The following is a 27,396-nucleotide window of genomic DNA, read 5'->3' on the forward strand; positions in this document are numbered from 1 at the left end:
GGGGGGGGGGGGGGGGGGGGGGGAAGCGCCGATAGGGCCGGGCGGGCGCATGTGACCCGGAGCCCCCGGTGAGTCAGGAGCCTCCCGCGGAGCCGCACGTAGGAAGGCGGGTGGGGGGGGCCTGTTGGGGGTGGGATGGGGGAGAGCTCGGGGGAGAGCTATGGGGGAGGAGCAAGGGGCGACCCCAGACCTGGCCCCCAGCACCTCGCGCGCTCGCACCCACCGTCTGCCCCCTCGAAGACAGGCACAGCCTCACACCGTTGTAGCCCATGACAGTCTCGGTGGCTCACAACCCCAGTCAGACACAAGAATATAAAAATGTCTCTTTATTTGAAAACCGAACTGTTGTAACACACCCAGCCGCCTTCGCAGCAACTCTGCAGCCAACTCTAGGAGCATCCCTTGGGCCCATCCAGGCCTGATTTCCCTGTACCTACCCGAGGGCTCCCACACCCAAACATACACAGGCAGGCACGCACGTTCCAAGTGGAGCTCAGGCCCACCCAGACACTGCCCAAGTGCCCACCACAGAGGGCTTGTGGTAAATACCCAGGTATGAGGCAAGAGAAAGCATGCTCCTTTCAGGATGAGGGGTGTGAATGTGGCAGCCGCCCTAACTGGGAGTCTTCTCAGGTCTTGAGACCAGTGTCTTTGATCTCCTGGAGGAAGAGGACAGAAGCTAAGTCTCCTTGCCTTACAGCATTCTCCCTGCTGCCTATGACCCCATCCCAGTGCCCAGCGGCCACACCTCCCTGGCCTCATCTCAGTCTTTCTGCTTCATCTCCCCTCCTTTCTTCTTCAGACCATCTCCTGTTATTTTTAGCTTCAGAGTTTTAGTGCAAGATCTCCCTCCCTGCCTCTTCTCCTAGGCCCAGTTTCCACCCGCACCTACCACCTCCACCCCTTCACCACCACGCCCCAGACCTATCCTTTACAGCTGGTCTTCACTGTGTGTCACATGTGGCCACTGGCCTCCCACAGCATCTCTGCCAGCTTCCCCTGATTCTCTTCTCTTCATTCCCAAGCCCTCCTCGTCCTCTCTCCAAGACACCCCCTGACTCCTAACCCTGGTCTCTCCAAGTGTTCTCCTCATCATGTCCCTGCCTCAGCCACCTCCGGTAGCAGCTTCTCTTCCCCTGTCTGACGGACCCTTGGCCTCCTCTTCCTGCCCCTCTGTCAGCTTCCTTACTACCCTTGGAGGCTAGAAGAGCTGCTGCTACATGGATGGCTGCTCCAGTTCGAAGTCATGCTCGGGCTCAGCCTCCTGCTCCTGGATCTCCTTCATCCTCTGACGGATCTCATCAGCCTCAGCCCGCTCCTCCTCCTCGTAGAAATCTTTATCCAGGCGTTCGAGGTGTGCTATCTGGACCAGGGCCTCCTGGCGATAGTCACTCTCGTCTGTACATGGGTTGTCCAACAGCACCAAGGCTCGAAGCCTGGGCAGGTCCTGAAGCTTGGCCAGCTCTCCCAGGTGGGTCACCATGTTGCCCCTGCCGGTGTGGTCAGGAGGGATTCACCTTGGAGAAGAATGGGCTTTGGGGGCTGGCTCCCAGGAATGGGGCCTCTGGGGGAATGTCCCACCGTGTTCTGGTCTCCCTAGAAACAGTGCACTGGCATGCTCAGCGGTGCCAGCTTTTCTGGAGAGGGGCTATCTGTCCAGCCTGCTGCAGTCCTGCCTCCGCCCTTCCAGGAAGCTGTGGGCACACAGTCTGTTCTGTTATGTGCTAGTCGTATTTGTCCTTCTGGAGCAGCAAAGCTAGGTCCCAGCCCTGTCTTGTAGTGGGGAGGGAGGACATCTCCCTCACAAACTTCTTCTGTATCAATCATACCTAATCAAAGGTTAGAAAGTAGGAGCCAGGCCAGTGGACAAGGATCTGGGATCTAAGTTCACAGAGGTGGTTGGTGCTGTGTGGGTGCTCTGCTCAGGAAGGAGCCTAGAGCTGAGGCTGGTCTGGGGCCTCCTGGCCTGAAGAACAAGCTTCATCCCCTAATGTGCCTCATTAAACATAAAGTATGTTTATTTTCATGTTCTCACCTCATGCCTCTAGGAAATCAGGTTTAATTGTTTCAGCTTTAACTTCAAGGGTGGTGACTAAACCTCATGGGGTGTTTCTCACTGGGAGCACTATGTGTACTTTGTGCTGGGCTGTCCTGTGCATTCCAGGAGGCTTAGCGTCTTTGGCCCCAGAGGCATCTTCCAGTTATTGAGCTACCTCTTCCCCTCTACACTTAACTTCCAAACAACCTCCATTAACAGCCATTGAGCAGGGTCTGTGTCTCAGGCTAGACCTTTGAAGGAGAGGAACACACTGCCTCTCCCTCCCAGCTCAACCCTGCCAGACCAATATGGCAGAATTAGCAAGAGATTGCGCTAGGAGCCTTGGCAGGAATTGGAGCTTCAAGGTGCAATCACCTCTCTCTACTTTGAGATTCTCTTTCCATTGCCAGCTTTAAGGATTTGGCCATGTTGACTAAGGAGGCAGTGTCCTTACATCTTGCTTAAAGAAACACACATAAAATCCTCCATCAGGCAAGGGTTGCTGAAAGAAAATCCTGCCTGATCCCTAGTGCCTTTCTATCTAGAGAATTTCTTTCAAATACTCTTCTCTCCTCAAATCTGAGCACATTTTGTGTTTTATATCAATAAGGGAGCCATCCCTTACAGGTGGGGCTCAGGAGAAGAGAGGGAGGAAATGGGATGGGGAATAAGCTTCCTGGAGATGGGAGAAAGGGCAGCAGAAATCTATATGGAATAGGACTAAGAAAAGAGAATTGGAGCCAGACTCTGAGTCCCTTGAAAACAGGGACCATCACTGATTCCTTTAGATGTTCCCACAACACAGCACAAAGCCTTAGCACAGAGCACGTTCTCAAGAACTGTGGATTGAGTGAATAAAGATTCAGGAGGCTCAGGCATAAAGGTCTCAGTGCTGCAATTAGAGCTGAATGCAGAAGATGGTAAGGAAAGGAGGGGTAAGGATCAAGGTGGAGATTGAGAATCTGGGAGTGGACTAGGATTGGGAGTTTGGGGCCAGGGAGGAACATGGGGTCAAAAGCTGCTCCTGGTCCAGGGTAGGAGCAAGGTGGGGCCTGGAGGGGGTACATACCTCAGGTTGAGATACTGCAGTGATGTCATTTCCTTGGAGAAGCCACTAAGAGTTTCAATCTGGTTGTCTCGGAGATGCAAGGTAGTGAGATTGCTTAGGTTCTCCAAGCCCTCTACCTTCTTCAACATGTTCTGGGCCTAGACCCCAAGACACGGTACATAGATTGGGAGAAAGTAGCAGGGACAGGGAAGACAAGTCAGCAGAAACAGAGGGGTGCAGGAGGGGAGTGGAGATGGGTAGAGATGGGTGTAGAGAGTAGAGAAGACTAGGAGAAGCTTCCAGTCCAGAGAAAGGTCAGCAGTAACCCCCTACTGTTCATCCCACCAAAGCCACCTGATTAAGAGATGCTTCAACCCACTGCTAGGCCCAAGAGCCTCCACTCGTCCAGTGAGGAGAAACACACTATCATAGATTGAAAAATCTCAAGAATCAAAAAGACAACATTTAAGTGGCTTCTTTACCCTGATATCCGTACCACAGTTAGAGCAAATTATGCTACTTCCTGTATCAAAGCAAATTGTCTCTATTCCTATGTATTATCAACCCTCCTAGGTGGCTCTTTTCTGCTTTAACTTTGCATCCCCAGAGCATCTGGCACCAAATTATCATTATGGTGATGAAGCTAGTAGCTGAGCCTCCTAGAAGCCAGGCATCCCGGCTCCCAGAACAGTGCCCACCTTTCTACACCAACCACCCTCTAACCCAGTGAGCTACCAGGAAGAGGTTCTTCAGCTTAGGAAGGTTAATTCCCAGGGTGGTCTCCAGCTGGTTCCCTCGAAGCTCCAATGTGTGCAGGCTGATCAGCTTTTGGGGGTCCAGACCTGTCACCATGCGAATGCGGTTACCTAAGGAGCAGGAGGGTATTAGGAGCTCAAAGGGCCATTCCAGATATTCAGCAGGAGAGCCTCAATGTCAGGACCCTCTGCATCATCCTCTCCGTCTCATGTCAGGTGGATACGAGAAGGGACGAAGGGACGGCCCCAGAGTTAACACCCCTGGGGCCCTGGGCCAAGTGGTCTGGTAGTACAAGGGTCAAATGGACATGTTCACCCAAGCCTTTGAGGAGTGAATGAAGAGTGCCCAGCAATCCCCACGGTTAACCCCTTCCCCTCCTTCAAATCTTTTCTCAGCTCAAGCTTCTCAATGATGCTTACCAACCTGTTTGAAGTTGCATCTGTGCCTCTACTTATTCCCTTTGTCCTAATTTATTTTTCCACCGCACATATCACCTCTTAACATACTATATAAATTTGCTTATTTATTATATTCATTGACAGTTGTCTGTGTCTTCTGACTAGAACGTAAGCTACATTAGACTAAGGATTTTGTTTTGTTCACAGTTACATCTCCAGCATATAGAAATGTCATAACAAATCATAATGAATGTCTGAATGAATAAATGAATGAGTGCAAATTGCTGTGTGGCACAGCCAACGACCTTGCTGCCACTTCTATTGGCCCCAAGCTAAGAAGGAAAAAAAATCTCATGTAGCCTAACTTAAGAACCCACCTTTGAGATCCAGGCTGCCCAGACGAGGGTGAGAGATGCCCTCAGTGTCAGTGATCTGGTTGTAGGCAAAACTGGCAATCTGCAGATAGGGCAGTTCATTCAGCCAGGCACTCCGCAGACGGTTGCCATCAGCCTTGAGCCAGAGCAGGTGTGTAAGGAAACTGAGCGGGGACAAGTCTGTCAGGTGGTTCTCAGAAACATCCACATAGCGCAGATGGATGTAGGAACGCAACAAGTGGAGGTCTGTCAGATCCCTAGGAAATGGCAGAGGCCAGGGTTAGGGTTAAGAATCCAGCAAGGACTGGGAAAGGTGCTGAAGCAGGGGGCCATAGGGAGATGGCCTATAATGGAGAGAAGAATGAAGAGAAGGAAGGGGGACAGAAGGTAGATGATTCTTAACAGTGAGCAGTGAGGGTTTTTTTTTTTTTTTTGGTGAAGAGCCAAGAACCAACACTGAAGTACAAGTGAAGGAGTCCAGGAAGAATCTCCCAATATACCCTCACAGCCTCCAATTCCCCAGGACAGCTCTGATGGAGACACAGGGCTCCAGAAAAGTAAATTCTACCCTTCCCTTCCACTGGCCAAGGTAAGAGAGATCCAAACTCCCAGCTGAGGCACCCAGGAAAGAGGGTGAGAAAGGAAATTGGATTCTATAACCTCAAGCCTCTTCTGGTCCCTCATAAAGGCACCTGTCTTTAACCTCCAGCTTGACATAAGCATGAGCCAGTCCACTGCCTGTCTTGCAGAGCAAAGAAAGCCCTTCCTTCATCATGTCCTCCGTGAGGGGGGTGGGCAACCACTGCAAGAGGAAGTGAAGTCATGAATCCCTTTCCAGGCCAACCAGATCCCTTGCCCTAGGACTCCTCTCTCCCGTGCTCCCATGCTCGCACTTCCTCAGAGACGTCTTCTCCCTCCTTCCTGTACTCCTCCCACTCCTCTGTCTCCTTCTCATCCTCTTCCTTTTCCAGATCATCTTGGTCTACATCGAAGTCTTCCAGATCATCTTCATCTGACATCTTTCTTCTTGGCCGAAGGCTCCAGAGACAAATCAAGCTCAGTGCTCCTCCTGAGAAAGAACGTCTCCTCAGCTTTTTTTAGCCCTTAGCTCCCTCACCTCCATTGACAGGGTACCCCTTCCCATCACCCTTTACCTCTGACCTCCTTCCAACCGTGCTTCCTTTCTTATCCCTGTGAGCATCTCATTTGGACTCCCAACCTCCACTTCTGACTTCCCACCAAGGACGTCTCTGCCTTCAGGATGCCTTCCCAGACCTTTCCTACCCTTCACAGTGGCTTCAACTGGCTCCTAGTAGCTCCCTTCCCTGTTCCCTCGACTCTTCTACTAGTTCTTCCTATCTCCCCCTTAATCCACGTTCTCCTACCAGCCTTCTACATCTTTCCCTTCCCTTCCATCCCTAACACCTGATCCACTGATTTCTTTAAACTTTCCCACCCCGTCTAGTCCCATTTCCCTATCCCCGCTGGGGCACCAGACTGACACCGTCTCCAACCCTCCCACCCGATACTTCGCTCGCGAAGGGGCGCAGACCCAGGTTCTTCTCAACTAAAGAAGAGGTTCCGGAGAGGATCTTGGCCCCGACCGGGAGGGATAGTTTTGGAGAACAGGAAAGGCTCAAGGAGGTGTCGCGTACTGCTGTTATGGCAACCAGGGGGCGGGACACTTGACTACTTCCGCGGGGCAACTGCTTAAAGGGCGGCGAGGGGACCACGACAAACTGAACCCAAAATCTGCCGGGAGCAAGCGGACCAGTAGTTGCCTGGTAAGGAGGCCAGCTTCCTAACCCGCCGAAGTGCGTTAATTGGCCAAGAGCGAAAAGCAGTGGGTTTGGCTGGGAACGGAGTTGTGGGGAGGGGAAGATGGGCGCGGCTACTTGTACGTCACTCAAGATGTTAAAGGGACCGCACATCCTCAAAGCAAAAGTACTATGAATTCCAAAGAAACATCCTTGGTAGCTAAAGGGAGAAAAGGAGCAAGAAATACCAAGGTACGTGGTCTGGTTCCTACCCCTACCCCAGCCTTGCACTTAGTTGACCTTTGGAAGGTGGCTTGGTGGAGTGGAAGAAGCCCAGGCCCAATGTATCTTAAGGTCTGTGTTGGAGTCTTGGTAGATTTGCAGTTTATTAGCCATTTACCTAAGATTCTACTTTCTCATCTGTGAAATAGGCTTAAGTTATACAAACTGACAGGGATCGAGTATGAGTGTAATCTATGCTATCACACTGCAAATTGCTAAGCCCAGTTTGGGAGCATTTCACTTTTCCTCATATCTTGGACTGGTTTGATACAAACGTTTTAGGGGCTAGTAAGGGAGAAAATCCAAGTGTCTACTGAAATATTCCTCTTCCAACGTTGTTATATAAATAACAAGACCTGATACAACCATACCCAGACACTCCGATCTGTGTGACTTATTGAAGGAGATGAAAAAGAAGTTGAGATTCAAGAAATATTTCTGGAGAGTTTGTGCACTATGTGAGATGTCTTCACAAGTGATAACTTTATCTTCACACCAGTCCTGTGAGATAGATATTTGAAAGAAAAGGAAACTAAGGCCCAGGGAGATTACCATTTTGACACAGTTCCTGCCAGAGGAAAGAGAGATCGTACCAATCTTGTGGAATCTAATATAAACAATTGGGCAGTAAAAAGATATCATATGATTGCTAAATTCTGTGCTATAACTTTATATAACATGCAAAGTGATCTGATGGAAGATGTAGTGGGCTGGAAATCAGGACATGTTACCTCCTACTCTGTCTAGCATTGGGTAATACAGTTAATAGACAAATCTATTCAATTATGTCATGGAAGTAGCAGAGGCTTTAAAGTCAGAGACACCAAGTTCAAAACCCACTCTACCATTTAATAACAGTATGTTATATAATTTTACTGAGGTTTATTTTTCAGATTTGTGAAATGGAGATAAAAATGTCCACTTCCAAAAGGATTGTTAGAAGTTTAAAAGAGAAAATGTGGGTAAATGGACTTGCACTTAGTAGGCCCTTAGTTGGCTTAGTCCGTAAGCATTGCCCTGCCCTCTCCCCACCTCTTGCCTGTTTCCTCAGTCCTGGGGCTGTCATGAAGAATAAGAAAGTAAATATGAAACACCCAGGGAGGTTAGAAATGCTAGGCAGGGGGCCCCTGGGTGGTTCAGTCAGTTAAGCATCTGACTTTGGCTCAGGTCATGATTTCGCAGTTCATAGGTTCGAGCCCCGCGTCGGGCTCTGTGAACCATACTGTATTGTTGGAGTGGGAAAAAGAAAAGTCCATGTAGCTTGATGTAGCCAAAGGGAAAGAATGTGATTTTCCTTGGCCCAGAAAAAATAGGAAGATATATTAGGTGGGAAGAAAAGGCGTGACAGAAGGAATAGGGAGGTATCATTGAGCATATTTTCATTAAGTGCTTACTCTGTGCCAGCTAAGTACTAGGCCCTTAAGAACAGTGAAACAGTCCCTGTCATCTGGAACCTTACAGCCCACTGACAGGGTTAAGTAAACTCGTAATTCCATATAATGAGACACATGTGATAATAATGACACCCATGCTTTTACTAAGTGCCAGTGGATAATTTTACTGTACATGTGTATACATAATATCATATACTCAGGGCAGAAATTTCAGACAGTGGAAGCACCTTTGCTAAGGCCTGGAGGAGAGGGAGACCGACCAATACTTGTGTAAGGAAAGCAGGGAGTTCTGCTAGATGGAACAGTAGGTGCACTTAGGGGGATGGGGTAGGAGCAGCAAACGCAGCTGATCACTCTAGGGAATCTGGACTTTATCCTGGAAGCTGTGAAGAACCACTGGAGGTTTTATTTTGTGTTTTGTTGACAAGGACTGAATATATGCTGTGTCATGAAAGCTAGATACTCCATGTCCTCTTTTATGACATCCTCCCCCCTATAAGGGTCTAAATAGAATCTCCTTGAATTATAAAAGTAATGTTTAATTAAAATTAAAATGCAAATAATACAGGTGCCTGAGTAGCTCAATTGGTTAAGCGACCAACTCTTGATCTTGGCTCAGGTCATGATCTCATGGTCAGTCATGAGATGGAGCCCTGTGTTGGGCTCCATACTGGGCAGGGAGTCAGCTTAAGATTTTCTCCTTCCCTCCCCCACTCACACTCTCTATCAATCATGCAGTAAATAAAATGCAAATAGTAGAGAAGTGTATAGAGGGGAACATACAAGTCCATGATCTCCCTCAGCATGACCCTCCTTTATTAGAAAAGATATATATTTTTATTTTTTTATTTTTTGTTAAAAAATTTTAATGTTTATTTTTGAGAGAGAGAGAGAGAGAGAGAGAGAGAAAGAGAGAGAGAAAGAGATAGAATACAAGCTGGGGAGGGGTAGAGAGAGAGGGAGACACAGAATCCAAAGTAGGCTCCAGGCTCTGCGCTGTCAGCACAGAGCAGAACATTGCGCTTGAACCCAAAGACTGCAAGATCATGACCTGAGCCAAAATCAGACACTTAACCTACTGAGCCACCCAGACACCCCGAAGATACAGATTTTTCAAAAGCAAAAATGGTATTATTCATACATACTGTTCATCAACTGAATTATTTTCATTGAATAATATGTCTTGGACATTTTTCATTATCACTAAACATAGATCTACCTCTTTTTTTACAGTTGTTTAGTCATCCATTATATGGATTATGATAATTTTAACTGTTTCCTCTTGATTGATTTTACTATTATTATTATTTTAATATTTGTTTATTTTTGAGAGGGACACAGAATGAGAGTTGGAGAGGGTCAGAGAGAGAGAGGAATACACAGAATTTGAAGCAGGCTCCAGGCTCTGAGTGTCAGCACAGAGCCCAATGTGGGGCTTGAACCCACAAACTGTGAAATCAGACCTGACTGAGCCACCCAGGTGACCCCTATTGATGGATTTTAACTTTAAAAAATTGTCAACATTGGGGCCCTTGGCTGGCTCAGTTGGTAGAACATGCAACTCTTGATCTTGGAGTCATGAGTTTGAGCCCCTTGTTGGGTGTAGAGTTTACTTTAAAAAAAAAAACCAACACCTTTTCAAATTGTTTTTCTTGCCTGCCATGTCTTTAAAAACATTTTTTAAACGTTTATTTATTCTTGAGAGAGAGAGAGACAAAGCATGAGTGGAGGAGGGACTGAGAGAGAGGGAGACACAGAATCCCAAGCTGCCTCCAGGCTCTGAGCTGTCAGCACAGGGCCCCCATGACAGGGAGGGTGGGGCTCAAACTCACGAAATGAGAGAGATAGTGACCTGAGCCAAAGTCTGATGCTTAACCCACTGAGTCACTCAGGTGCCCTTAAGAGAACTGTTTTTAAACAGCTTTATTTTCTTAAAAGATTTCTTAAAGTAATCTCTACTTTCAACATGGGGCTCAAACGTACAATCTTAAGATCATGAGTTGCATGCTCTACTGACTGAGCCAGCCAGGCACTCCTTAACAGCTTTATTAATATATAATTCAGATACCATAAAGTTCACCCGTTTGAAATGTATAATTCAGTGGCTCTTCGTGTATTCAGCGTTGTGCAATGATTACCCTAATCATTTTTAGAACGTTTTCATTACCCCTGAAGGAAAGCCTGTGTTGCTTAATTATCATGTCCCTACCCTACCCCTATTCACCTCTGCCGCTGGCAAACACTAATTTACTGTCTCTACAGGTTTGTCTATTTTGCACAAATTATATAACATGTGGGCCTTTGTGACTACCTTCTTTCACCTCAACATCATGTTTTCACTTTTCATATGTTATAGCATATATCAGTACTCTGTCCCTTTTCACAGCTGAAAAGGTTGTGTGGTTTATACTACATTGTGTGGTTTATACTACATTTGATTTTTTTTCATTCATCAATTGATGGATATTTGAGTTTCTTCCATTCTTTGGCTATTATATAAGAATGTTCTTAGTAGCATTAGTCATAATAGCCAAAGAATGGAAGAAACTCAAATATCCATCAATTGATGAATGAAAAAAAATCAAATTTTTGTGTGGCCATATGTTTTCATTTCTCTTGGTTACATACCCAGTTAATATCAACACAAAAATAATATGTTTAGTATCAAAACATTGAATTCTATGCTACAATGGATGGATTCCAAAGGAGGACATTATTCTTTGCCACATGGAGATTTCATTCTAAAATATAGTAGCAACGTGGTCATTCATTTATTCACTTGCTATTGAGTACTTGCTATGTACTAAACATTTATTAATAAAATCCCCCTAATAAAATATTATATGCAAATTCCTGAAATGAAACAATTTTTATTAGAAAAAAATTGATTACAAATACAACCTGACCTCAGACATTTCAACTTAGTTTATTGGCAATTTTTTCCTGACAGGTGAAACTGTAAGGAGTGAGATTGCCAGATCCTATGGTAACTCTATATTTGAGCTTTTAAGGAACTGCCAAATTGTTTCCCAAAATGGCTGCACCATTTTACATTTTTGCCAGCAGTGTATGAGACTTCTAATTTTGCCACATTGTGGCCAACATTTGTTATCATCTGTGTTTTTGAGTATAGCCAGCCTAGCAGATGTGAGGTTGTATTGTATTGTGGCTTTGATCTTCATTTCTCTGATGGCTAAAGGTATTGAGCATTTTTTAAAATGTGTTTTTTAGCCATCTGTATATCTTCTTTGGAGAACTGTCTATTCAGACTGTTTATTTTTTAACTGGCTTTTGTCTTCTCATTGTTGAGCTAACTAACAGTACTTTTATATTACTGGGGGCAGCATTGTGCCCAGTTAAAAAATAGTTCTTAGCCTCCACTGCTGATAGGTCAATGACATATTAGTGGAAGTCATTGGGTGAAACGTCTAGAAAGTCCCTTTTTCCTCCTTCCTTTCCTCTCACTTACTGTCTAAAACAGGAGTGTGATGGCTGGAGTTGTAGTAACTACAGGGGACCATGAGATAACCCAGAGATTATAAGCCACACGCTGAGATACCAGAACAAATGTAGAGAGCAGTTTACAAAACACAAAATCTCATGAAGCAGTTATATCAACCCTGAAATGCCTCTCAGACTTATTTTATAAAAGAGAGAACCCACTAGATTTGGGGAGATCTATGTTGTAGCCAAATGCAATTCTTAACTGATTATAACCAATTATCTCAAAACTTAGCTTAAAACAACATTCGTTATTTCAGTTTCTGTGGATCAGGAATCTAAGAGTGGCTTAGTTGGTTTTCATCCAACTGTTAGCTGGGGCCTACAGTCATTCTGAAGGCTTGATTGAAGCCAGATTTGCCTCCAAGAATGCTCACTGGTATGGCTGTTGGCAAGATACTTTCCTGCCATATGGGCTTCTCTATACGGCCGACTGAGTGTCCTCACAATATGGCAGCTGGCTTCCTCCAGAGCAAGTGATCCAAGAGAGAAAGAGACCAAGATAGAAGCCACTAAGCCTTTTATGACTTAGTCTCCAAAGTCACATATGACCACTTTATTGTATTCTTTACGAGCTACTTGTTAAATCCAGCCCACACTCAAGTGGAGGGGAATTAAGTTTCACCTTTTAAATGGAGAAGTATCAAAGAATTTGTGAGCATATTTGAAAACTATATATAGATATTTGAAAACAATACACAGATACACTTCTTTTTTACATGCTGAAAATATTATCCTGGGTGTCCTATCATTTGGTGTATAGAGTGTTGTCTTACAGTTATTTGATATTTGTATGTAGTATTTACTATCCATCTCTTCAAAAAGACTTCTCAATTGTGTGGCTGGTTTAGAAAACCCTTTCTCACCCCCAAGGTTATGAAAGTATTCTCTTGTATATTCTTCTGGTACTTACATTTAAAGTCCTTAATTAATCCACAATAATTCTTGTGTATATTGTGAGGTAGGGATCTAACATTCTGCCAAAAGGGGAGCCAATTTTCTCAGCATCAGTTGCTGAATAATCCCATCTCTCCCTGATTTGAAATACTATCTTTATCTTTAATATTTATATGTTATATATGTGTGTGTGTGTATATGTGTGTGTATATATATATAGTTTCTGGACTATTATTTTCCATTGATCTCTATCTATCTATCTCTCTCACTATTCTGCTCTGGTACCACACTGTCATAACTATTGATTTTTCTCTATATGTCATGTATCCTGCTATCTTATTGGTTCTAATAAAATAGCCTGTCTATTGAATAGAGAGAAGTGGAGGAATAATAAATTTCAAGATGTTAAGTTTTTAAAATAGAAAATAGAATATACATATAATATATAAACTATACATAGTGTGTGTGTGTGTGTGTGTGTGTGTGAGAGTCACTGAAGGTAGAACAATCTTGAAGCAGAAAGATGAGGAAGCTAAGGATGATAACGGCCTGGAGCAAGGAGGTGGGATGAAGAGGAAAGTTCAACAGTACTCAACCACTAAGGGACATAGGGTAGGGAGACGAGGACTGTAGGGTTCCTGAGAAAATTGTATTGACACCGAAAGGAATACGAAGTCTGAACTTGGAGCTGTGGAATATGATCAATTGGGACTTACTGAGATTGAAATGATAGTTGAACATGCACATTAAGATGTACATTAGGTCACTTAAAACAGAGCTAGTGCTGAGCCTCAAAATTGGCTGATCTTTACATTCCACTGTGTCTTTCAGGACCCAGTCTGCAGTACTTTTTTTTTTTAAGTTTATTTATTTTGGGTGGGAGGGGATGAGCAAGGGGGAGAGAGAAGCGGACAGATGATTTGAAGAGGGCTCTGTGCTGACAGCAGAGATGCAGGGCTCAAACTCATGAGATGGGAGACAATGACCTGAGCTGAAGAGGGACGCTTAACCAGCTCATTCCTTACTGCTGCTTTCTCTCTTTTTTTTTTTTAATTTTTATTGTTTATTTTTGAGAGAGACACACAGACCCAGTGGGGAAATGGCAGAGAGATGGAGACACAGAATCTGAAAGAGGCTCCAGGCTCTGAGCTGGCAGCACAGAACCTGACGCGGGGCTCAAACCTACAAACTGAGATCATGACCTGAGCTGAAGTCGGTCATTTAACCGACTGAGCCACCCAGGCGCCCCTGCTTTCTCTTTAGAGCAAGGAACCCTCTTTTACAGAAGCCTCCACTAACCCTGGATTTCTTTTTATGTGAAATAATAAATATTCTTATGGACTGTCCTATAATGCCACTTTGTCAGAGTTTCTGTAACTCAGTGGAAAGCATCTTGATACACTTCTTGGAAATTATTGACACAGAGAAGACTTTCTTTGTATCCGTACCAGCCATAGTTTAAAGCACTTCAGCAAAATTGTGGTATTGGGGGGGTTCCCATTTTTCAGATTCAAATTATACTCTAGGGACTAAGGATAGTTGTGATGTGTGGTGTGCTCGTACACATCTAATAAGGGGTGCTACAGGGATAACAAAAAGCCTTAATTTTTAGCATTTGCTTTCTCTGGTGTAAACAATCCATGAATGACTTCACTTGATAAATAACTTCAAGAGCATAGATAAAGGTATCATTGTCAGGAGCTGAATTTGCTCCCTCATCCATATTTTGAAGTCCTAACTCCCAGGTCTTCAGAATGTGATTATGCTTGGAAATAGACCCTGTAATGTGATGATGATATTAACATGAGACCTTTATGGATACCTGGGTGGCTCAGTCGGTTCAGCGTCTGACTTCGCCTCGGGTCATGATCTCACCGCTCCTGGGTTTGAGATCCGCATTGGGCTCTGTGCTGACAGCTCAGAGCCTGAAGTGTGGTTCAGATTCTGTGTCATCTTCTCTCTTTGCTCCTCCCCCACTCATGCTCTGTTTCTCTCTTGCACTCAAAAATTAATTAATTAATTAGATAAAATGAGACCTTTAGGATAGGCCCAAATCCAATCTGACTGGTGTCAGTTTAAGATAAGGAAATTTGGGCAGAGGAGTACAGTGCACAGAAAAAAGACTGTGGGGACACAAAGAGAAAGCACCATTTGCAAGAAAGGCCTCAGGAAAAACCAAACCTACTGACACCTTGTTCTTGGACTTCTTGTGCCAACACTGTGAGAAGGTTAATTTCTGTTTTTAAAATACCCGGTGTTTTGTTGCAACAGTCCCAGCAAACTAATATAAAAATACAGTAAAGTAATTAGAAAGTGGTGACTTGTAAGTATCTTTTTAACCTTTTTTAAGAACACTTGTTTATTTAGGGGCGCATGGATGGCTCAGTCAGTAGAGCATGCTTTATCTTGGGGTTAAGTTTGAGCCCTCCATTGGGTGTGGAGATTAATAAAATAAAACAATATTTATTTAAATTTGTGTCTACACACTTAAAAATAATGGCAGCCTTTAACAACTGGCTTGGCTTACAGATTTCATGAAAAATTATCAGCTCTCCCAAGCCTGTACAATCCAGCTTTGGCACACCAGTGCATATCCCACTTAGTTCCAAATTGCTATTTCCAACCAAGAACTCTTTACTCAGTGCCAGGCTACATAGCTCACCCCCTACTTCTCCATTTATGTAACTCACAGCTAAACACGTCCCCAAACAAATCCTTTAAATTTCCCCCGACTTCTGCTTTTCTTCAGTGCTTCCTGTATCACCATTCAGCTGTTCGAACCAGAAACCCTGGGGTCATCCATGTCATTATTTTCTCCCTCAGTGACACCTTTCCCCTCAGGCCTCCCAGTGAACATGTCACAGAATGTGACCCATTCTACCTCCAAATGTATCTTGAATCCATCTACTTCTCTCCATCTGCTGTGACACCTCTCTGACCTTCACTATGGGGCTCAAGCCACACTTGGACCACACAGCCCTCTCTTCAGTTCTTCCCACCAGGAAGCCCCTTCCCTCTTCAGGGTTTTCACTTCTACTCTTCCATGTGGAACTCTTAACTACATCCTGCTCATCGTCTAGGCCTCAGCCTTTCCTCAGAAAGGTCTTTCCTGATCTGGAATCTAAATTGGGATCCCCTCCTGCCTGAGTGGCTCAGTCGGTTACGCATCCAACTTTGGCTCAAGTCATGGTCTCACGGCTTGTGTTCGAGCCCTGCATCGGGCTCTGTGCTGACAGCCTGGAGCCTGCTTCAGATTCTGTGTCTCCCTCTCTCTCTGCCCCCTCCCATTCATGCTCTATCTGCCTCTCAAAAATAAATAAAATGGTAAAAATTTAAAAATAAATAAATAAATTAGGATCTCCTCTTGCAGTTCCCTGCCTTTCCTTGATAGCAGTAAACACAATTTGTCTTGATCATCAGGTTTGCTCCAGTCTAGATGTCATCAAGGACTTCTATGTTGGCTTCTAGTAACTCCAGCAGACCTTGAGTTTCACTCTGCATCCTGTTGCCTGGCATAGTGCATGTCACATAGTAAGTGCTTAATAAATACTGGCTGAATCAATTTAAAAAAATTGAGGGGGGGGGGTTTGAGAGAGAGCACATGTACATGCACAGGCACAGATTGGGGAGGAGCAGAGAGAGAGGTAGAGAGAGAAATCTAAGAAGGCTCCATGCTGTCAGCACAGAGCCCGATGGGGGCTCGGTCTCATCAAATGTGAGATCAGGACCTGTGCTGAAATCAAGAGTTGGACCCTTAACCCACTAGGCCACCATGGCTGAATGAATATTAAATGTGCTTTTAAAAAGTAATCAAGGACAGGAGTGCCTGGGTGGCTCAGGCAGGTAAGCATCCTATGTAGCTCAGGTCACGATCTCACAATTTGTGGGTTCGAGCCCCGTGTCGCTCTGTGTGGATAGCTCAGAGCCAGGAGCTTGCTTTGGATTCTGTGTCTCCCTACTCTCTCTGCCCCACCCCTGCTTGTACTCTGTCTCTTAAAATAAGTAAATATCAAAAAAAAATTTTTTTAAATAATCAAGGACAGGGGCACCTGGGTGGTTCAGTTGGTAAGCACCTGACTTCAGCTCATGTCATGATCTCACAGATTGTGGGTTCAAGCCCCGCAATCAACTCTGTGCTGACAGCTCAGGGCCTAGAACCTGTTTCAGATTCTATGTCTCCCTCTCTCTCTGCTTTCTCCCCCTCAGACTCTGTCTCTCAAAAATAAACTTTAAAGAAAGGTAATCAAGGACATTCTTCCCTCAGTTTGGATTTGCACATATACATGTAAAGTCCTTACTTCCATGAGGCTTACACTTTTGAGAATCAATGAGGAGGAATGAACCAAGGACAATTCAGGAAGACACCCCATTAGGATTCACTAGAAGGAGTAGAGGCCCTGCAGGATATAAAGATGTAAAAAAAAAAACTAGAAAAAAAGTCGTATTTTTTTAAATTACCAAGGATAAGCAAACCAAAAAAAAAAAAAAAAAAAAAAACCAAAGCGTGTATTTGGCAAGCAAGGTATTTGATGACTGCCTGGTCTAGGTGCGGTTTGCAGAGCTTAAACAGGTTGTGGTTATTATAATAGGGGTGCTCCTTTATACTAGTTTCTAACAGAACCTGTGTGTCTCCGACTTCTGGCCTCCCTCCTCCTAGGTGAACAAAAAGATTCCCCCTGCAGACGGTCTCTAAACAATACTACCCTGAAGGAAGAGAGACAGGGATGCAAAGGAAAATTTTTTGATGGAGGAAGGGGGCCCTTTAAATGTAAAGACACTCGGGATGTAAGCCTCAAACTGGAAACTGGCAGAAGGACCGGTCTGTCCACTCGCCTCTGGAGCCCTGGACTGGAGCAGCCTCTCCGCGGCCGGCTTAAGAGGCCCTAAGCCTCCAAGCACCGGTTTTCAAGCTTCAGGCCCTCGCTTCCGCCCTGGAGCCTTTGTTCCGGCGCAGAACTTTCTAGACGCTCCGGAAGGCGGTTGGCGGGGCGGTGCCCAGTAAGGCGCTAGCTCGGGGGCTCCTACCTCCGTCGTGGCAGGTAGGTGGGACGCGAGGAGCGCCCAGCAACGGGAGGAGCCGCTGGGGGACGTGCAAGCCCACGCTCTGGCCGCCCGCCCGCTCGCTAGCTCACGTGGCCGTCCACGTGACCACCAGCGGCCGCGCGCAGCGCCCCGCCCCCTGCGGGCTCCGCCCCTGTGACTAAACGTGTGCCAACGGCGGCGGCGCGGGGCGGGGCGTCAAGCCCGGGCGGACTGATTTTCCGCGTTGCCATTGCGGCGCCGCCCTGGTGTTTTGCGAGTGGCTTCCCATTTTTAAATCCATGTCGCCGTCATTTACCTGCTCTGTAGTCCTGGGCGGGTCACTTAACCTTTCTAATCTGTAAAAATTGGGATTATCTTTAATGTGAGTACTTATGAGATACCGTGGAGTTTCATCATAGATGCGGTTAACATGAACTTATTAAATAAAAGCAGAAGGTTGCCAGACACTGTTCCGCGCGAATGTCAGATGGGAGATTGGACCATGTTCTCTTTGGCTCCAGTTCGGAGCCTCTCAGTGCCTGTATCTCAGGAGGCTGACTGCGACTCCATTGTTTTGTTTTTAGAACTAGACTCCAGAATTTTCAGATGCCTCTTTGACATATAATACGACCCATGTGAAGGCAATCCAACTATTTCACCAAGGGGTGGAATGTCCACTTCCCATGTGGCACATATATTGACCTCAAATTCATATGTGCAGTCAAGATTTAACAAATTAGTGAAGCCAGGTAGGTCATCAAATTCTTGCCTAACTGCTATAGTGACACCAAAGTACATGTGATGAACCTTTAGTGAAGACTCAAAGAGCACTAAGTTGATTCCTGGAAGAAAGGAACCAGATATATGAGCTGGACAATGGCAATACATGGCAAAAATATATAAATAAATAAAGGGGGTGGGGGTGGGCAGGAGAAAAGCTCTTGGTCTCAAGTCCTAGTTCAAAACCTACCAGAGAAGGCAGATTCAGATGGAAGGATTTCAAAACCAGGTGAGGATGGCCTAACATTTAGAAACCACTTCAACTTTTAAAACGCGCCAACTGTTAGTGAGGTTGTATCTGTGGAGAATAGAGAGTAAAACCCACCCAGAGCTACTAAAAACAATTATTGGCCAAATGGCTATCCTTTAGAATAGAATGAGGCTGGTATCTTTGGAGGAAAAACGCCCAACTGCTTTTATAGTTACAAACTAGAGACACAGGCCCTGTATTGAAAAGCTTCAGTGACCTCGTGACCCCCATGCTCCCCACCTGTCATGGTGGCAGTGTAGCCCTGTATTTAATAAAACCAGACATGTTCTACAGGGATACAAATGCCAGTGCCCTAAAACACAGAGCCAAACCAAACAATCTGCTTGTAATCTAGCGATCAAATGCAAAGTGCTAGGTGACCACAGCACTTTCCTCAGTTGGGATTTACAGTTCTACATTCTAGAAGTCAAGTAATACCTCATAGAGGACGGCCTTGGCCTGAGGTACCACACTCTTGAATGTGCTCCTAAAGTCTACTTTTCCCAACATCACCCCTGCCCTTCACTTTGCTGACCTAAGCATGATTTTCAGCCACATGCATGAGGCTCTGACTCCCAGAGCCCTGAATGGTGACCCTAATCTAAAAGTGGTAATGATTTGGAAGAGTTAGACATTCTTCAGTGTTGCCACTTACATCACTTCTATTAAATAGTTACGGCAACAGTGAAGCTTAAAACAGTCCATGTATGTTGGGAAGAATGTGCTTAGGATTTTAAGGGTTTTCTTTTATTTTTTTTACTTTGATAATTGCTTCATTTTTTTTAACCTTTATATTTTGAAATAATTATCAACTTACAGGAAGTGGCAGAGGTACTACAGAGTCCCATTTCTCTTTTACCCAGTTGCCCCCAGTTGTGACATCTTTTTTTTTTCCTTCTATAGTTGTCAAGTATGTTTCCATATAACACCCAGTGCTCATCCCCACAAGTGCCCTCCTCCATGTCCATCAGCCCCCTTTCCCTTTCCCCCTCCCACTTCAGCCCTCTGTTTGTTTTTAGTATTCAAGAGTCATGATTTGCTTCCCTCCCTCTCCCCAACTATTTTTTTCCCCTTTCCCCTCCCCCATAAGGGTTTTCTATTGACAGAGAAGTGAAACACATTGGGGCCCCTGGGTGGTTCAGTCTGTTAAGCGTCTGACTCTTGGTCTGACTCTTGATTTTAGCTCAGGTTGTGATTTCATGGTTGTGGACAGAGCCCCACATCAGCCTCTGCACTGATCATGGAGACTGCTGGGGATTTTCTCTCTTTCTCTTGCCCCCCGCTACTGTTTTTCTCTCTCTCTCTCTCAAAATAAACACTTAAAAATTTAAAAGGGGCACCTGGGTGGTTCAGTTGGTTAAGCGTCTGACTCTTGATTTCTGCTTAGGTCATGATCTCACAGTTCATGGGTTCTAGCCCTGCATCAGGCTCCATGCTGACAGCTGCTTGAGATTCTCTCTCCCTCTCTGCCTTTCCCCTGCTTGCTTTCTCTGTCTCTCAAAGTTAAAAAAAAAAAAGTGAAATACATTGTTAAAGTGGCCTAATTAACAAGTGGGTCATGTTGGCTTTGTGGAAGAAATTGAAGGGTGGCTCAGTCAGTTGAGTGACTGACTTCAGGTTTGGTCATGATCTCTCAGTTCATGGGTTCAAGCCCCACATTAGTCTCTGTGCTGACAGGTCAGAGCCTGGGGCCTGCTTTGGATTCTGTGTCTCCCTTCCTTTCTACCACTCCCCCACTTGTGCTTTGTCACTCTCTTTTTCTCAAAAAATGAGTAAACATTTAAAAAACTAAAAAAAAAAAAAAGAAATGGAAGAACTTTTATTAAAAATTTTTTAAAAAATTTAAGTTTGAGACAGAGACAGCACAGTGGAGGGGCAGAGAGTCAGGGAGAGAATCCCAAGGAGGCTCTGCAGTAGAGATCATGATCTGAGCTGAAATCAGGAGTCAGACACTTACCAACTGAGTCACCCAGGTGCCTCTGAAGAATTTCTGAGAGTCACAGAGAAACACTAATACAAAGCTTGAGAAACTGATAAAATCATCCCAGAAGACAAAAATATGATGAACAATAAGGGAAGACCAGATCAAATCTTCATAAATAGGTTGAAGTTGCTGCAAAAATGCGGAAATACCTGAATGATTTAATTTCTGAATAAATTAAACCAGAAAAACACATGTGGTTAACATTGTATTCCTTATAACTCAGCAATTCTGCATATAAGTATGCACCCAACAAAAGTTTAGTGCCTAGGTCCACTCAAATACTTCTACAATACTGTCCATAGTAGCTTCCTCTACACTAGCTAACAACTGGAAACAAATAGCCATCCAAGGTAGAATAAGTTGTGGTATGTCCATACAATGGAGTAATGTAAAACAATGAAAATAATGAGTTTCCATTTCATGCAGCAAGGTAGATGACTCACAGTCATGATGCTGAGAAAAATAAGTCAGACACAAAAGAGTAGACACTATATGGTATCATACAAAATTGAACAAGCAAAGCTAATCTAATACTGATAGAGGTCAAATAAGAGTTACCTTTATGGGTGCAGTGTCAGGGAAAAGGCAAGAAGGAGCCTTCTGGGATGCTAGAAATGTTCTTGATCTTTTTGATGACAGTCACTCAGCATACATAAAGATTCACTGAACAATTTAAAATTACCTTATGTTACATCTCAATCAAAGGTAAAAAGATAAGGGGCACCTGGGTGGCTCAGTCAGTTAAGTGTCCCAACTCTTGATCTCGTCTCAGGTCATAATCTCACAGTTTGTGGGTTTGAGACCCATATCAGGTTCTGTGCTGACAGCAAGAGCCTGCTTTGGGATTCTGTCTCTCCTTCTCTCTGCCCCTCCCCAGCTTGTGCTCTCTCTCAAAATAAATAAACTTTAAAAAAAATAAAGGTAACAAGATAAAATGTAGAATTATGTAATATTTGGAGCTATTACATAATAGCTGGGCCTGGGTGGCTCAGCTAGTTAAGAGTCCGTCCCACTCTTGATTTCGGCTCAGGTCATCATTCCAGGGTTGTGGGTTTGAACCCCACGTTGAGCTTGGTGCTGAATATGGAGCCTGGTTGGAATTTTCTCTCTTGTTCTACCCCTCCCCCCACTGGTGCCCTCTCTCTAAAACACACACACACACACACACACACACACACACACACACACATGGGGTGCCTGGGTGGCTCAGTCAATTGAGCGTCAGGCTTCTGCTCAGGTCATGATCTCACGGTTTGTGGGTTCGAGTCCTGCATCAGGCTCTGTGCTGACAGCTAACTCAGAGCCTAGAGCCTGTCTTCGGATTCTGTGTCTTCCTCTCTCTCTGACCCTCCCCTGCTCATCCTCTCTCTCTCGCAAAAATAAAACATTAAAAAATTTAAACACACACACATACACCAGATGTTTGAGCAGTTCATGATTCAGGGGTAGCAGGTGGTGAACACCATGTTTTAAACAACGAGCAGCTGAGCAGGTGCACTTCTGAACCTGCAGTAGAGTCGGCCGTGACTGAGGCTTGCTCTTCGTCCCCTAAACCTTCATCCACCCAGTTATCACACAGCTCCTGCACTAATATATTCATCACAGTTTGCTATCCATGGTCATGATGTCCTTATTTTTGTCATCACACTGGCAAGAATATCTAGGTTAGGTGCATGACAGGTATTGAGGGTCACATCTTTTAATATGTTTTCCTCTTTGTCTTCAATTAAAATTATACAATTTTATTCATACGTTACTGTGGAATACTGCCAAATACTGTGTTTCACACAAAACTAACATATGCTGTATCTAATAGATGGGGTTGGTGAGGGATTTTCAAGGGTAATTTTGACTACGAGACATGATTGTCACCCATCTCTCCCAACTCTCTGTCCCCCCCAGAAACATGAAGCTTAGAGCACCGCACCTGACATACAGAAAGTGCCAGGTCAGCCCCTTCAGCCTAGACTCCCACCTCCCACAACCCACAAGCGCTCTCGCCGAAGTTGCTAATGACCAAAAAATTCTGGTGAGTAATCAAACTTGCATTTTCTCCTCCCTCTGTCCTCCTTAACCTTCTTCTCCCTCCGCACACTGTCTCTGGGTCCCCTCACTGATTCTTATAGTTCAGCTTCTGACTAAAGGCTGCATCACCTCCCAAATTTATGTCTCCAGTCCAGGTCTCTTACTACCCCTTCAGACCTACAGTTTCCATGTGTGTTCTGAACGGTTCTATCTGGTTGTTGCTCAGGCACCTCAAAAACATGTCCTCACATGAACTCATCTTCTCCCTCCCAAAGCCCCCCCTCCGCCGGCCCCATTCCAATTGCTTTTCATCATCTCCATCTTCATTAGTGGTACTACCTTCCAACAGTCTTTCAGGTTAGAAACCTCCCTTTCTCTCACCTCAGCATTTATCAGCCACCAAATCTTACAGTTTCATGTATTTCTTGAGTTCTTTTCTTCCTTATTTCTACTGCCTTATTTCAGGCTCTTGACACTTGTCATCAGTCTGTTTCTAGTCCTATTTCCCTTGAAGCCTCCTCTACATTTGCTGTGTCAGGGTGGCTTTTCTAATAATTTTTTTAAAATAATCTCTACACCCAATGTGGAGCTTGACCCCATGAGCCCCAGATGAAGTGTCGCATGGTCTACTGACTGAGCCAGTCGGGTGTCCCAGGAGGGTTTTTCTAAAATGAGTATCTGACCATGTTCCTCTCTTGCTTCCCCATTACTGGCATGTCCTATGAGAGAACGTTTGCATCCCTTAACTTGACCTACAAGGCCACTGTCATCTAGCACTGATTTCTCTAGGCTTGTCTCTTATGCTTCCTTTCTAGTTGCAGGGACCTTGAAGCCTTCCCATCTACTGCTTCTGGCTGTTTTCATGCTGACCCCTGTCTGAAGAATGGCATCTCCATGCAGCACTCCAAACCCAATGCCATCCTACAGAACCACCTCTCCAGCCAATTCCTAGTAATTCTTTAAGATTCAGCCAAGTGCAGGGCACCAGGGTGGCTCAGTCGGTTAAGCGTCCGACTTCATGGTTCATGGGTTCCAGCCTCGCGTTGGGGTCTGTGCTGACAGCTCAGGGCCTTGAGCCTGCTTCAGTTTCTGTGTGTGTGTGTGTGTGTGTGTGTGTGTGTGTGTGTGTGTGCCCTTCCCCCACTCATGCTCTGTTTCTCTCTGTCTCAATAAAAATAAAACATAAAAAAAAAAATTCGGCCCAGTGTTACGTCCTCCAGGACTGCTTGATCCCTGATTAGGAGTCCCATCCTTTTGAGTCCCATAATTCTTTATATGTCCATAATTTGATCCACTACATGATAAACTGTTTTATAAATGTCCTTGTAACATCCTCGGGATTCACTGTTGCATCTTCACTGCTTAGCAAAATGATTAAATTTGAACCAGAAACTGCTCTGAATTTACATATATATAATCTCATTGAATCCTCACTATACCCTATGCAGTAAATACCAATAATATCTCCAATTTACAGAGGAAGAAAGAGGCCCTGGGGAGGTTAAGTAATTTGCCCAAGGTCCTGTGCAAACTGGCTTTCAGGTATTCACCCCCAGTTAGCTTGGCTCTCCGTTTGGCATCTGTCGTCACTATATTACATTGCCTTCCCATAGAGTAAATGTTAACAATAATAGGTACGCTTAGTTATTGCATAACAGGTACCAGGCTCTGTGCTAAGTGTTTTACCTGCGCTATTTCAACTCCACAATGATCCTATGAGGTAAGTACTATCATTATTCCCATTTTACATAAGAGAAAACAAGTTTAGAGAAGTTTGGCAACCTCCCCAAGTTAATTAGTTACATAGCTTCACTCATAACCAGTCTTAACCACTATATTCCACCATTTGAGACCAACAGCTCAGGAATGGATTGACATCCAAGATGAACGCTAGAACAGCATGGGAGACCTAGGACACCTACCTCTGAAAACCCAGTTCAAAGCCTCAGGCATAGAACAGACTCACAAGTGGGGCAGAAAGAGACCAGTCCAGAAACAGTGACCCAGAATCAAAAGGAAATAGATGTCAGCACAATGAAAGGCCCTCCTTGACCCCATGCCCCTCATCTCCAGCGGCTCAAAGGTCTTGACGATGGCGAACATACTTCCTGGGATCCCAAATAGGTGATCCCATCGGAGTCATTCTGAGCCTCCACAGCCTGGTGCTGACTCCGTGGCTAACAAGGAGGGTTAACCATCCAGGAGGATCTCCACGCGAGGCGGGACCTCGGGGTGGGGGCCAGAGGTTAACCGTCCGGTAATGGGCCCTAGGGGGACGGGTCCTCGGGGTGGGGCGTGCCGTCGGCAGCTGCGACCCGAGTGGAGTGTAAACCTGGCGCGAGGAGCCCCGCAGCCGGGTGGCTACCGGGCGGGGCGCGACCTGAAGCGGCGACGAGAGGGTTAACCGCCCCGGAGGGCCTCCGTGGGGGCGGGTCTTGGGGGCGGGGCGAGGCCGGGGGAGGTGTTGGAGGCGGAAGCGGCCGGCAGTCAGCGCCCTACCCGGCTCGGCTGTCTACGGCGGGCTTCCTCCTGAGGGCCTGTGACCTCCCAGCCTGGAAAGCCAAGCGAGGTGCGGGGGCGGTGACGAAGCACGGGGTGGGCAAAGGGGACGGCCCCTGGAGAGGTCCAAAGGGGGCGAACCGGCGAGAGTCTCGGCAGACCGGGATAGATGGGCGAGGGCAGAGTGATGGGCCTAAGAGCTTTGGGGGAGCGAAGAGGGAGTGGAGGGGTGGTGGGCAAACATGAGTGAAAGGATGGGGTGCCTGGGTGAAGAGTCCCCTCCAGGATCCTGCCCTTTACACCCTCTTGTCTTCCAACTCTTCTCCAGGTCAGTCCCGAGCCGGAGATCAACTTTCAGAAGAGACGCGCCCCAGCAAGACTCGGGGAGTCCTCCAGCTCCTCACCTCCATGGGCCAGACGGCCCTGGCAGGGGGCAGCAGTAGCACCCCCTCCCCACAGACCTTGTACCCTGACCTCTCCTGTCCCGAGGGTTTGGAGGAGCTGCTGTCTGCTCCCCCTCCTGATCTGGGAGCCCAACAGCGCCACGGCTGGAACCCCAAGGACTGCTCTGAGAACATCGAGGTCAAGGAAGGGGGGTTATGCTTTGAGCGGCGGCCCGTGGCCCAGAGCACTGATGGGGCCCGGGGTAAGAAGGGTTACTCGAGGGGCCTTCACGCCTGGGAGATCACCTGGCCCCGGGAGCAGAGGGGTACCCACGCCGTGGTGGGCGTAGCCACGGCCCTCGCCCCGCTGCAGGCTGACCACTATGCGGCGCTGCTGGGCAGCAACAGCGAGTCGTGGGGCTGGGACATTGGTCGGGGGAAGCTGTACCATCAGAGCAAGGGGTTCGGGGCCCCCCAATATCCAGCCAGACCTCAGGGTGAGCAGCTGGAGGTGCCGGAGAGGCTGCTGGTGGTTCTGGACATGGAGGAGGGAACTCTGGGCTACGCTATTGGGGGCACCTACCTGGGGCCAGCCTTCCGAGGACTGAAGGGCAGGACCCTCTATCCGGCAGTAAGCGCTGTCTGGGGCCAGTGCCAGGTCCGCATCAGCTACCTGGGCGGAAGGAGAGGTGAGGCCTGGGGCAGGTGTGGGGAGCGTGTTCTGTTACTGATGGCTGTGGTTTGGGATGGAAGCTCAACACCTTACAAGAGCAGAGGGAATGGGCCTTCATCTATCTGACCTGATTCCACTGTGGGGCATGGCTAAGGGTCTTCACAAATATGACAAAACTTAGTCATCCCAGCAGCAGTAGAGGTGAAAGGGAGGCTTGGGAAAGCAACTTGCCAGTAAGTGGTGGGTGAGCTCTCAGAACAGGGGGAGGCACTAGAGGGATTAGGGATTCACAGCAGATACCAGCTCCTGGAGCAAGAGGTACAGAGTTACATGTTAGATGGGTGCTGGGCTAGGTGTAGGAAGAGGACTGGCAGTGCCAGGCTCCCAGGGTGTGTGTCAGACTTCTGTCTGTGCTACTTCCTTTTTCAAATCCCAGTAAGGGGCTCTTGAAGCCCTGGGCACCTGGAAGGCAAGCACTAAAGAGGCAGGAACTTGGGGTGGGACTTCAGGGGAGGGGCCTCCTCTAGAAGGGATGGGGCCAGAGCCTGGGGCTGATTGAACTGTTCTCTGCAAGCTGTAGAATACTGCTGCTCCCATTCCTCATGGCCAGCTGTTACAGAGTGGAGGAGGGCTCATCAGCCCCAGCTCCAAGGCTCTATGGAATCAAAGCCTAGACCAGCTCCACCGTCAGAACTTGCTTGGCCTGTTGCTTAGAGGGCCTTAGCTGGAGCTTCACCCCCAGCTGACCCGGGATAAATCTGCAGAGCCTCACACTCCAGGGTGCCTTAGATCTCCCTCTCAGCCAAGACTCAGAGCAGGAAAGCAGAAGAGAACTTGAGCAGGAGCCTATAGTTGAGGAGGTCTGGCCAGTGGCTGCACCCCTACTTACTTTCCCCTCCTTCTCTCTCCCAGCGGAGCCACACTCCCTTCTGCACCTGAGCCGCCTGTGCGTGCGCCACGCCCTGGGGGATACCCGGCTGGGCCAGGTATCTGCTCTGCCCTTGCCCCCTGCCATGAAGCGCTACCTGCTCTACCAGTGACCCCTCTGATACCAGATTGTGCTGGGGCCTTAAAACCATCCCTCCCCTGGGAAGCAGGGAGGAGGCACTGCTGGCCTAGCCCAGCTACTTAAGGCCAGTGAGGTGGGGTAGGGGTAGGGTGAGGCTGGGCCCCTACCCCAACCCTAACTCTGGGGAACCCTACAGCCCCAGAGCCATCCAGAGGGGTGGAAGGGAGGGAGCTGTTATTCTAGGCTACATCAGCCTGGTATGTGGGACATTTTTTCAAGTAAAAACAGTAAGAGACGTGCTATTGTAGAAACCTGTTGGTTTGTTT

At 46.5% G+C, this 27,396-nt stretch overlaps 2 protein-coding genes across 12 annotated transcripts; one reads left to right on the top strand and one right to left on the bottom strand.

Moving 5' to 3' along the window:
- Positions 1-311: 311 nt before the first annotated feature.
- On the bottom strand, positions 312-6,465 carry LRRC23 (leucine rich repeat containing 23). 6 transcript variants are annotated; one of them, XM_029953740.1, is made up of 8 exons: positions 6,386-6,465; positions 5,508-5,683; positions 5,307-5,416; positions 4,618-4,871; positions 3,822-3,952; positions 3,108-3,244; positions 1,193-1,490; positions 312-659 (listed from the first exon to the last, which is right to left on the bottom strand). In XM_029953740.1, exons 2-7 carry the CDS (start codon positions 5,631-5,633, stop codon positions 1,217-1,219), a joined length of 1,032 nt encoding a protein of 343 aa, XP_029809600.1. In that variant the 5' UTR covers positions 5,634-5,683; positions 6,386-6,465; the 3' UTR covers positions 312-659; positions 1,193-1,216. The 6 variants fall into 6 exon arrangements, with proteins under 6 accessions (XP_029809600.1, XP_029809599.1, XP_029809603.1 ...); XM_029953739.1 differs by lacking the exon at positions 6,386-6,465 and adding an exon at positions 6,167-6,274; XM_029953743.1 differs by lacking the exon at positions 6,386-6,465 and adding an exon at positions 6,183-6,239.
- On the top strand, positions 6,303-27,383 carry SPSB2 (splA/ryanodine receptor domain and SOCS box containing 2). 6 transcript variants are annotated; one of them, XM_029953747.1, is made up of 5 exons: positions 6,550-6,623; positions 17,103-17,484; positions 22,384-22,510; positions 25,334-26,077; positions 26,974-27,383. In XM_029953747.1, the coding sequence occupies exons 4-5, from the start codon at positions 25,414-25,416 to the stop codon at positions 27,099-27,101; spliced, it is 792 nt and encodes a 263-aa protein (XP_029809607.1). In that variant the 5' UTR covers positions 6,550-6,623; positions 17,103-17,484; positions 22,384-22,510; positions 25,334-25,413; the 3' UTR covers positions 27,102-27,383. The 6 variants fall into 6 exon arrangements, with proteins under 6 accessions (XP_029809608.1, XP_029809611.1, XP_029809610.1 ...); XM_029953748.1 differs by lacking the exons at positions 6,550-6,623; positions 17,103-17,484 and adding an exon at positions 6,303-6,398; XM_029953750.1 differs by lacking the exon at positions 17,103-17,484 and having other exon boundaries at positions 6,530-6,623.
- The last annotated feature ends 13 nt before the right edge of the window (positions 27,384-27,396 follow it).

This window comes from Suricata suricatta, chromosome 10 (assembly GCF_006229205.1).
Source record: "Suricata suricatta isolate VVHF042 chromosome 10, meerkat_22Aug2017_6uvM2_HiC, whole genome shotgun sequence".
Classification (NCBI taxonomy): domain Eukaryota; kingdom Metazoa; phylum Chordata; class Mammalia; order Carnivora; family Herpestidae; genus Suricata; species Suricata suricatta.

What these genes read in the sequence shown, in the direction of transcription:
- LRRC23 (XM_029953740.1), bottom strand. Translation starts at nt 5,633, where the DNA reads ATGTCAGATGAAGATGATCTGGAAGACTTCGATGTAGACCAAGATGAT. An exon ending in AAGCTGGAGGTTAAAGACAG is followed by an intron (nt 4,872 to 5,306) that starts GTGCCTTTATGA and finishes GCCATTTCCTAG; the next exon opens with GGATCTGACAGACCTCCACT. An exon ending in AGCTGAAGAACCTCTTCCTG is followed by an intron (nt 3,245 to 3,821) that starts GTAGCTCACTGG and finishes CTTGGGGTCTAG; the next exon opens with GCCCAGAACATGTTGAAGAA.
- SPSB2 (XM_029953748.1), top strand. Translation starts at nt 25,414, where the DNA reads ATGGGCCAGACGGCCCTGGCAGGGGGCAGCAGTAGCACCCCCTCCCCA. An exon ending in CTACCTGGGCGGAAGGAGAG is followed by an intron (nt 26,078 to 26,973) that starts GTGAGGCCTGGG and finishes TCTCTCTCCCAG; the next exon opens with CGGAGCCACACTCCCTTCTG.